This window comes from Cavia porcellus, unplaced genomic scaffold (genome assembly GCF_034190915.1).
Source record: "Cavia porcellus strain 051 isolate PalLab524CR breed Dunkin Hartley unplaced genomic scaffold, mCavPor4.1 scaffold_1, whole genome shotgun sequence".
NCBI lineage: Eukaryota > Metazoa > Chordata > Mammalia > Rodentia > Caviidae > Cavia > Cavia porcellus.
The window spans coordinates 211,722,371-211,733,894 of NW_026947484.1; the positions used below are offsets into that span (position 1 = coordinate 211,722,371).

The following is an 11,524-nucleotide window of genomic DNA, read 5'->3' on the forward strand; positions in this document are numbered from 1 at the left end:
ATTTTCATTGTTTTGTTGGATTGGGTTTTATTCTCTTTTGTTTTGTTTATGTTAAATCTGATGTTATGAGCAGCTATTTGAAAGACAGCAAGACATATTATGGTAGCCACTTTGGATTTACTACTAGCTTATTTTGATGTCTTTATTGCATTCTTTGTTTTGTTTTTATTGTTTCTATTCTATTCTGTTCTGTTCGATTCTTATTGTGTCCAAAGCTAGCTATTTTGAAGACAACAAAAGGCATTATAGTACCTATTATAAATTTCATAAGGCTTTTAAGTCCTGTATCACTTATCTTATACTGGGTTTTTTTTTCAACTGATTTTATTCTGCTTTATTTTCCTTGGTTTTATCCTCTTTAAAATAAAAAAAAAAAAAAATGAATCCATCAATTTTGACAGATTGGGACCAGTTTGATGTTTTAAATCTTAAGCCAAGTATAAAAACTTAAAGGCTTCAATTGTTTACTATTTTACTGAAAATATCTGGAATCTATTTTTACAGGTTTTGTTTTGTTTTGGTAATTAGTGCCATGAACTTTGAAAACTATCAAAAATTACAGTACTTTTACATTTCATTTCTTTTCTAGCATACCGCTGAACTGATAGATTATTAATGCATGTCCATTGAATATAACCCTGGGTTTATGATAAAACTGTTTAGATTTTATTAGTGATATCAGATTAGTGGTTGCATTAAATAACTAAATTCCCATTGTGGTTATTAATTGAAATTTTGTCTTTAAGCAGAAAGTTATTTGTGAATATAAGCTTTTTGTATGTGTTTTTGTCTGTCTGTATGGGAAAATACAAACTGTCTGTATCATTAAAAAATATTGCTTAGTTCAATCCCTGGTACAAAAATAAGTAAATAAATAAATAACTTATCTCTATATGTCCAAATTATTATCACATTTTCTATAAAATACCCACCCTCCTTTTCCAATTGTTTTTATAACCCTTTTGCACATCTAAAATTCTGTTGTCAGGAATAATGGCACATGCCTCTTATGCCAGAACTCAGGAAGCTAAAGCAGGAGGATTCCATGTGCAAAGCTAGCCTTGGTTTCATAGCAAGACTGTTAAATAAATAAATCTGTCAAAAGTGATTTTCAGTTTTAAATGAGGCAGCTGGGCTTATACACACATAATCATTTAGATACTCAAGCTAGTAATCTTTTAATGATGTATTTAAATTTGTACATTCTGCCAAACTATGTTTTAGTTGAATACAAAGTATAGCTAGCTTAGCAGGGCATGGTGCTACACAGCTGCACTGGCAGCACTCAGGAGGCTGAGGCAGGAGAATCATTACGAGTTGGAAGGCCAGCCTACACTATATAAATGAGTTTAAGGCCAGCCTGCACTACATAGTGAGACCCTGTCTCAAAAAAAGGAAAAAGTATCACTAGTTTAAACAATAACCTTGGAAAGTAACCTCCCATACATGTATCTATTTCAAAAGAGGTTAAAAACCTAGTTAGGAATAGTCATGCATGCCTATAATGCCAGCACTCAGTAGACTACAGCAGGGGGATCTCCACAAGTACAAGGCCAGTGCGGACTTAGCAAAGTCAGTTCAAAGCCATCCTGGACTACATACTGGGACACAAAACAACCCCAAACAAACAAAAAGGTTAAAAAGTCTATAAGACTGTACAAGCTAATCAAATGTTCAACTTTTTTGCCAGTAGGAAATATTACATGCTTCAACCCAATCAAGAGCTTATGATAGGGGCTGGGGATTTAGCTCAGCGGCATAAGCACCTGCCTTGCAAGCACGCAGGCGTGAGTTTGATCCCTGGTACCGATAAAAAGGAAAAAGACAAAAAAAAAGAGTTTATGATAAGCTGCTGTAAGGCATTTCGGGGACAAATGACCAATCATGGTACAGGTTTAGCATTCCTAACTACAACAGTCCAGCATCTCAAACATTTTGGACACTGTCATGTTAACACAAATAGAAAATCTCACACCATGACATTTTGTTTATACACAAAATTATTTACAAATTGCACAAAAAGCCAGATACAGAGGTAAACACTTGTAATCCCTGTACTAGAGTAGCTGAGAAAGGACTGTGTTCAAGGCCAGCCAGAACTTCATGATGAGACTCTCTCAAAAAAAAAAAAATAATAATAATAAAAACAAACTTTAAAAGTTAGGAGGGGACTAGGAATATAGCTCAGGAGCACAAGTGTCTGCCTGGTAAGCGCAAGGTCCTGAGTTCCATTCCCAGCAAACCCTCCCCGCCAAAAAGTAAAAGCTACATAGGAGAGGAGATGAAAAAAGAAAAAATAATTAAGATATGTTAAGTACATTTACCACCTCCCTACAACAAATATCACTATGTACTGCAAACATGTACTAATAAAAATTCAAGAAAGTGAGCGAGTGAGCCAGGCATAATAACTTACACCTACAGTCTCAGCATTTGGGAAGCTGAGGTAGGAATACCAGGGCTCATGACTAACCTGGGCTACACGGTGCGTTCAAAGACAGTCAAAATTATACAGTAAGACTCTTATCTCAAAACACCATATAGGGGCTGGGGATTTAGCTCAGCGGCGTAAGCGCCGGGCACAGTGGCACAAACCTATAATCCCAGGGCTCAGGAGACTGAGGCAGGCAGATCACCAGGAGTTAGAAGCCAGCCTGGATGAGTCCAAGGCCAACCTGAACCACACAGGAAGACCCTGTCTCAAAAACAAAATGAAGCAAAACATTCTACACACACACACACACACACACACACACACACACACACACACACGGTATAAAATTACCTTTAGGTTATGTATATCAGGCATATAGAAACATAAATCAATTTGGTACTTAGACTTCGGCCCTATTCCAAAGGTATCTCACTATATATATGCAAATATTCCAAAACCCAAAACATTTCTGGTTCAACACATTTAGGTAAGGAATACTCAACCTGTATTACACATGAAATAGTCATAAGACATAAATAACTTTCCAAACAAGCATACGAGTAACCAGTTTCAATGTCTAGCATATCATGAAAATCACTTATCTGTTCATAATTGTAAATACTTTATAACTACAGATTAATGATTAAAATCTGGATCAAAACTAGTATAAAAATATTGCTGATGGTCAAACAAAAAAAAGTACTGATTTGATCACTCACATAAACACTATGTTCACATACAATGTACAAAGGATTAACATGTCCTTATGAAGTACACTTAAAAATAAACAAAAATAAAAACAAAAACAAACCCAGCACTGGGGATGTAATTCAGTTTAAGGACTTGCCTCCCATATGAATGGCTCTGGCTTCAATCCTTAGCACCACAACAAACAGAACAAACCAAACACTCAAAAAGAACCTATACTAAACCAGGCATGATGGCACACACCTGTAATCCCAGTACTCGATGGGAGATTGAGACAGGAGGATCACAGGTCCAAGCCCAGCCTGGGCAACTTAGAGACCCTGTCTCAAAATAAAAAAGCACTGAGAATATAACTCAGTAAAAAAGCCCTAACTTCAATCTACAGAAATGAAAAAAATAAAGGAAAAACAAAGTAAATCTGTAGTCAATGCACATAGGATTTAGAGGGTCCTTAAAAATTTATATAAGGATGATACTCTCTGAAATAGATGTTAAGCCCCTTTCTTGATCTGAACATACTATTGAGAACATAGGGAAGAAACATAACTTCAAGTATCACTAATAATATCCAATAGAATCAGTAAGTTAATAAAAGAAAAAAACATTTTTAGCAACTAACAGGAACTTCTTAAAATGGGATAAAGACACTATCAAAAGACATCATCTTTTGATTTGGGAAAAGATACATAAGACTTTCCAGCCTGGCCTGGTGGTACACACATGTAATCTTAGCTACTTGGGAGACTGAAGCAGGAAGATGCCAAGTTCAAGGCCAGCTTGGGCTACTTAACAAGACCTTGTTTCAAAATTTTAAAAAAAAAAAAATTGGGACCAGGATATAGCTCAGCGGCACAACGCCTTCCTGGCAAGCACAAAGTCCTGAGTTCAATTCCTAATACCAGAAAAATTTACAAATTTGTAAGTGTTGGGAATATTAGCTCAGCACTCTGTGATTTCAACCTTTTACTCCATAAAACAAAACAAACCTTAACCAAAAAAAAAAAAAAAAAAGCTCTTTCCCCTGTCCTTAACGGTGAGAGGTAAAAAGAATTCATCTTTAAAACTTCTGATAAAGCCAGGTACAGTGGTGCACACTGTAATCTGGCACTCTGGGAGGTTGAGTGAGCAGATCACAAGTTTGAATGTGGCCTGGGCAATTTAGTGAGACCCTGACTCAAAATAAAATGTTTAAAAAGGGCTGAGACTATAGCTCAGGGTGAAGATCTGGGCTCAATTCCTAGTACTAAAAATAGAAATTTTTTTCAAAACAAAGGCTGCCATGCCTGTGATCCCAACACTCAAGAAGCTGAGACAGGAAGATCACCTCAAATTGTACCCTGTGGTACAAAGTGAGTCAAGGTCAGCCTGAATTGTATAGTGAGACCCTGTCTTAAAAACACACACACACAAACAAACTGGCTAAGATTATATATACTACTTCTCTCTATACAGTAGCAATGAAAATTAGCAGCAAAGTCTACAATATGCATTTCTAAATTTATAAGAGGATAGGAAGAATATGGAATAAGGACAAGAACATTATTTGAACTAGCTACATCAAATATATAAATATTATACCTCCCAATAAAGAAAAACCTCAGAGGATTTTAGTCACAAAGCATCTTAAAAATATTCTAATTTTACTATTTATGAAAAACAGACATAGAAGATGGCTGGGGAGTTTGCCAATGTCACCCACTGGGGACAGAAGAGACATGAAGTCTACAAAAGCACTGCCTACCTTACCAAATATCCATCCCCTCTCAAAAACAAGCCTCATTTCCCTGACACCTTAACCATTAATTTATGCCAATACTTTCTGAAAATGGATCTTGCGCAAGGATTATACAAACAAACAAAAGCATGACCCGAGCAGCTAGTGAGGAAGAAGAGAGCCATTAAAGAAATAAAGTCAACAGCACTGCTTCTCTTTGAAGGTGTCAGAAGTGCATGAGAACACCAGGAATGTGACCACCATGAATAATACTGCATGTTTCTATAAAGCCATACTCCCATCAAAAAGGTATACACAGACACAAACATGTGAGAAGTGAGTACAAATGAGACAAGGGGAACAATGTAAATTGTCTGTTATACTTCAAAAATAGTAAAATCAAGTGTTTCCTTAGAACTGGCATTCAAATGTGCAGATCAAAAAAAAAAAAAATCCATAGTATATGTGTTCATTATCCACGGTTATGTTTTAGGAACAGTAACAGGGCTCAGAGTATTCAAATTCATCTCTTAGTGTGGAACTACAAGTATTCTTTTTTTTCTTTTTTTTTTTTTTGTCTTTTTCTTTTTTATCCGTACCGGGGATTGAACTCATGACTGCCTGCTTGCAAGGCAGGCGCTTATGCCGCTGAGGCTAAATCCCCAGCCCCTGGAACTACAAATATTCTACTGTAAGTCGTAGTAGTGCACATCTGTATGAGTTTAAGGCCAGGCAGGGTACACAATGAATTCAAGGCCAGCCTGTATTATGGGGCAAAACCCTGTCTCAAAGAAAACAAACAACAAAAATAAATTAATAAATTTTTAAAAAATTAAAACATACCACTGAATTCTTCATTTTTTTCCTACACTTTCAAAGAGTAAATTTTAAAACATTATTACCTTAAATGCTAAATACCAATCGTTTTCCTTGGATGCCTTATTTCCAGCTTTATTCTTATAAACTTCAACTCTATATTGACGAACCAAAAGAAGATCTTTTACAAAAGACTCAAAATTCATTTTGCTAAGCACAACACTCTGCAGAGTCTTCGCTCCTAAAACAGAAAAATTTTAAGTATATTAATAATTAATTTGGGGATTTGAGGTAGTAAATCTTGAAGCACCTAACACAATCTTCCCAACAGTGTTTTCCCATTAGTTCAACCTTCTATTAAACTATTTATCAGCACTGATTTTTTTTTTTTTGTCCCACATACTATGGAATATGAGAGGTATAAAATGATTAATGCCCAGGTATGGTGCACACCTGTGGTCCCAACACTCTGGAGGCTGAGGGAAAAGGGCTACAGTGAGTTCCAGGCCAACCTAGACTGTATCATAAATTCATTCACTCTTGCTGAAATACACAGCACGACCATGTCTGGGGAAAAAAAAAGCCCTCAAACTGGGCATGATGGTACACATAATCCCAGAACTCTGGGAGGCTTAGGCAGAATGACTGAATTCAAGTCCAGTTTGGAAAATTTAGGAAGACTCTATCTCAAAATTAAAAACAAAACCAACAAAAACTCAAAATCTGAGTGTTTCAAGAAGTTTTGCCAAGGATTTAGCTCTGTGGCTCAAGTGTTTGCATGGTAAGCACAAGGTTGAGAGTTCGATCCCCAGTACCAAAAAGATAAAAAAAGAAATCTCCCAATTTTTAAAAAACAGCCAGCTGGGTGTGGGAGTGTGGATGCTGCAATCATAGCACCCAGGAGGCTGAGAAGGACAGCTGTGACTTGAAGACCAGACTGGGTTACACAGTAAGACCCAGTCTCAAAAATCCTAAATAAATAAATGACAGATAAATTGGGCATGGTGATGCATGCTTGTAACTCTAGTACTTTGACAGGTCAATTTAGGGATTTAGGTCCTGTCTCAAAATAAAAAAACAAAAGGTTGGATTAGCAGCTCAGTGCAAAGGCCCCCGATTCAGTTCCCAGTACAGGGAGGAAACGAAGGGAGAGGAAGATGGAAATTGGAGGGAAGGGGAAGGGAAAAGAGAAAGGAGGGGAAGGGGAAATGGAGGAAGGGGAGGGGAGAAGGGAAGGGAAGAAGGTGAGCTGTGGTAGAAAGGGCAGAGACAGAAAAATACAAGTGGTGATGTATGCCTATAATCTCAGTACTCTGGGAGGCTGAGGCAGGAGTGAGGATTACAAATTCAAAGTCAATTTGGACAATCTTTAGTCACTTAGCAAGACTATCTCAAAATAACAAAAAAGAGCCAGGGATATAGGTCGGCGTGAAGGTCCTGGGTTCAACCCCAGTACTACAAAAACATACAGATAAGTAGTTCAAACTTTTTTTGTCTTTTTCTTTTTTTGAGACAGGGTCTCACTATGCAGTTCAGGCTGGCCTTGAGCTCAGCTTGTAGTCCAGGATGGTCTCAAACTTCCAATGATCCTCCTGCCTCTGAGTTCTGGGATTACAGGTGTGTACCACTGTGCCCAGTTCACCACTTTTCAACTTAGGAAATTCAGCACAGTGACATTTCTTGGACAGATTGCTCTGTCTTTTCTGTCTTATGTTTGTCTTTCTGGTTTTTTTTTTTTTTTGTCTTTTTCCTTTTTATCGGTACCAGGGATCTGTTTTGATTTCTGACACAGGTCTTGCTGTATAGTCCAGGAAGGCCTTGAATTCACTATGTAGCCACCTTGGGTCAATCCCCAGTACAAAAATGGGAAAAAAGTGTAAGTCCAAGCATCAACTAATAAATGGCTAAACATTGTATGTAGAATATACACACAACAAAATAATTCAGCAGTAACCAGGAATGAAGTCCTAACAATGGAGATGAACCTTGAAACAAAAGACCACATTTTATTTGATTCCATTTACATGTCACATCCAGAATAAGCAAATCTAGAGACAGAAAGTAATGTTAGCCTTGGGCTAGGGAGAAAGCAGAGGAAAGTAACAAATGACAGATACAGAGCTTCTTTTTATTTGTTTTGAAACAGGGTCTCACTTGTAGTTCAGGCTGGTCTTAAATTTACTACGGAGCCTAAGCTGGCCTCAAACTCTCAGCAATCCTTGTGCCTCAGTCTCTTGAGTAACTGCAATTACAGGTGTACACCACACATGCACTCAATGCTTTTTTTGGAGTGACAAAAAATATTCTAAGTGGCTGGGGATTTAGCTCAGCGGCATAAGCGCCTGCCTTGCAAGCAGGCAGTCGTGAGTTCGATCCCTGGTACCGGTAAAAAGGAAAAAGACAAAAAAAAAAAAAAAAAAAAAATCTAAAATTTCTTGTGGAGCAGAAAAGATGACTATTATCAAATCAGCCAATATCAAATGCTGAAGGAACTGTAGGGAAAAAGGAATCCTTCTCTATGGTAGTGGGAGTGTAGAGTGGTGCAACCACTGCGAAAGTCAATGCAGAGATTCCTCAATAAACTAGGACTAGAGGTCCCACTTAACCCAGCAATTCCCTTTCTTAGTATCTTCCTGAAAAAATTAAAGGCATCGTGTCACAGCCATATATGTACACCCATGTTTGGTGATCATATAGCAGCAGTTTGCAATAGCCAAATCTTGGAAACAGCCCAGATATCCATCAACTGGGGAATGCATAAAGAAAACAGTTCTTTCATACAATGAAGTACCACTGTGCAATAAAGGGTAAGCTCAAGACATTCTAGCTAAATGGATGCACTTTGAAACCATTCTCTTACGTAAAATAAGTCTGACATATATGTAAATATCACAGTCTCTCTGGTATGAGAAACAGTGTAAATAAGGACCAAAATGTGTAATAGGTATTGTGAAACAGGAAGAAAATATTCAAATAATAAGGGAGGGAAAAGGGAAAAAAAGAAAATTTGTAACGAAGTTTTTGTAAATGGTGAGAGGAGGAGGTACAAATTACATGCACAGGTACAAATCCTTTATGATGAATGTGATCATTATGTACATCTAAAATGTACCAATAAAATCTGTGTGGGGTTGGAGATTAGTTCTAACAGTGGAACACTTGACTCCTGGACCAATTGTGTGAGGTCCTGTGTTTGTTCCCAGCATCACCACCACCACCCAATTACTATTGGGTGATGTCTGCTCAACTGTAATATACTAAAAGTCACTATGAATCTAAGTGAACATATTGTATGTGCTATCTAGATAAAACTTTTTTTAAAAAAAATAGAAGCCAGGCACAGTGATACATACCTATAATCCTAGCAACAGGCAAGGTTGAGGCAGGAGGCAAATCTGAGGCCAGCCTGGACAATTTAGCAAGACCTTCTTACTCAAAATAAAAGAAATTGCCTGGGGACATATCCTTAAAAAAAATTCTGACTTAGCAGGCCCAGGAGTGGGGCCTCAAAGATAACCAGATTGCAAAGTTCTAACAAATACACAAGTTTGCCTACCATAGTGAAAGAAAGGCTCTAGGAACTACGGGCTTTTAAAAACAAAACACCACCACCAACAAAAAACCCACAAAACCAGAACAAAGCATAAGCTTAATGGCATATACTTATAATCCCAGCACTCAGGAGGCTGAGGCAAGAGGATCGCCGTTAAGTCTGAGGCCTATTGGGCTACACAGTGCGTTCAAGGCCAGACTGAACTACAAAGTGAGACCCTGTCTCAAAAAAATAAAAAACAAAACAAAAAGAAAAGTTGAAGAAGTAACATGGAAAGGTTGTCTCCTGTTAAAAATGATATGGAAGGATCTTAAGTGTTAGTGCTGTATCTCTAGAAATATTTCCTTCTGCTCATCTTAAATTGCCTATGTTTAAGATATACAGCATATTTTGATATACATAACCCATGAGAACTGATCACAACAGTCAAGCCAATTAACTCATCCATTAACTCAGTCATCTTTGGGACAGGATAGCATCTAAAAATCTACTTTTTTAGCCAGGCCTGTTGGCGCATGCCTGTAATCCCAGTAACAGTCCCTCTGCAAGCGGCAGCATCTGGCCGCACCTGGCCCAGAATCTCCAGTCCCTAAATCCTACAATGCCCTTTCATTATCGCCAATTAAAGGAAAAGCAATAGAACCAGGGAAGAGAGATCAATAGGAACTATCTAGAGCACTTAGCCAAGCAGGGTGAAAAGTCTATAGCTTTCCTGGGAGGAATGGTGCTGGACAGGTGGGGCGAGGAGACAAGGGTACTGAATGACGAGTTGAATTTGAATGATTTGATCGGCCCCAGGCTCCAAGGTAAGCAGGTGAGAGAGTCCCACTTGCATCTGGCAGCCAAGCTCCAGGATGGGCGCCAGGTCCTATCCACCTGACCACTGCGTCTCGCAAGCGAAAGAGTGGAAAGAATACGGGGTCTCCTGGCCGCGGCACCTTCCACCATCCACCCTTTCCCCAGAGTTTAAGGAGATTCGTCTGAAAATGAAGCACAGGACACAGACCGCCAGGCTCTGCAGACTCTGCGCGGAGCTGAGCCCAGAGCTCAGGTGCGGGCACCGGGGCTCCGAAACCGCAGCGCGGACGGAGAGAGCAGGACCCCACTCCGCACCCAGGCCGCGCCCCCGGCTCCGCCCGGGAAAGCCCCACCGCCCGCCGCCCAGGGCCCCGGCCCGGCCCGCACCTGCCGGCCCTAGGTACTTGATCACCCCCTGCGTCTTGAACACCTCACGGGCGGCCAGCAGCGCGTCCTCGCCGTGCGCCGTGTAAAAGTCGCCACGGTCGAAGAGGCGCACAGTGGTGGTCGGCTTCTCCGGCATGGCCTGGAAGAAACGCACGAAGCCGGCCTCGGCCACGCTCTCCAGCTGCAGCGTCTCCTTAGGCTGCACCGCCATTTCCAAGCCTTTCCACAGCCAAGCTGAAGGAACCTCGCGACCCCGCACCACCTAGATCCTTTCCCGCCACCCCTCCTTCGCTCCTCCAGCAGCGTCCGGCCTCTGCCGACACACCCAATCAGCGTGCAGCGCTGCGTTCTGGTGGGCGGGAGTCCGCTGCGACAGCAAATCAGAGAGGGACGCGGCCCAGTTTCCCGCGCACGCCGGGCCTCTGTAAGCTACTGCGCATGCCTGAGGCTGGGTCGCAAGCTGACCCTGCAGACGCTCATCTTTAAAACAGATCAAGTCTCTGTGTTTTAAACACTGAGCCAGTTGTGACTGGATAAGAGCACGACCCGGGTAGGCGTCAATCAGGTGGGAGGTCCCGCAGGTATTAAATTTTATCCGCTGCCGGAAGTGTGAGGGCGGGACCACGAAGAACCTAGAAAACAAAGGAAACTATTCAATTCGTGTCCATCCCCTCTTGCCTTTAAGCAAACTGCCAAATTCAGTATTTCAGGGTTATCCTCCCCAACCTTCCTGCTGCTCCCTACCAGCCAGATTCTCATCCGTTCGGTTTATCCGTTTATGCAAACACATGCTTAGAGGCTGAAAGTGTAGCTCAGTTGGTAGAGCACAAAAAAGAAAAACAGCCTTTCTAATGCTTACATTCTTTTTTTTTTTTTTTTTTTTTTTGTCTTTTTCCTTTTTATCGGTACCGGGGATCGAACGCACGACTGCCTGCTTGCAAGGCAGGCGCTTATGCCACTGAGCTAAATCCCCAGCCCCCCTAATGCTTACATTCTAATGAATGGATTCAAGTAAGTATCATAAATAACAAAAATTATGCCTTAGATGATGTGTGAGAGGATGAAAATTCTTACTTTAATCTTAAGGGGTATTTTTTAAGTATATATTTATTTA

The 11,524-nt window shown here is 40.1% G+C and overlaps 1 protein-coding gene across 1 annotated transcript in view; it reads right to left on the bottom strand.

Annotated features, from left to right (window-relative positions):
• Msh2 (mutS homolog 2) overlaps positions 1-10,720 on the bottom strand; it is an 82,847-nt gene extending 72,127 nt beyond the window's left edge. Inside the window, exons 1-2 of the mRNA XM_003473075.5 lie at positions 10,411-10,720; positions 5,759-5,913 (exon numbers count right to left, since the gene is read on the bottom strand). Coding sequence (XP_003473123.1) covers positions 5,759-5,913; positions 10,411-10,621 — 366 coding nt within the window. The 5' untranslated portion in view covers positions 10,622-10,720. The remainder of the gene's footprint in view (positions 1-5,758; positions 5,914-10,410) is intronic.
• Positions 10,721-11,524: the final 804 nt, after the last annotated feature.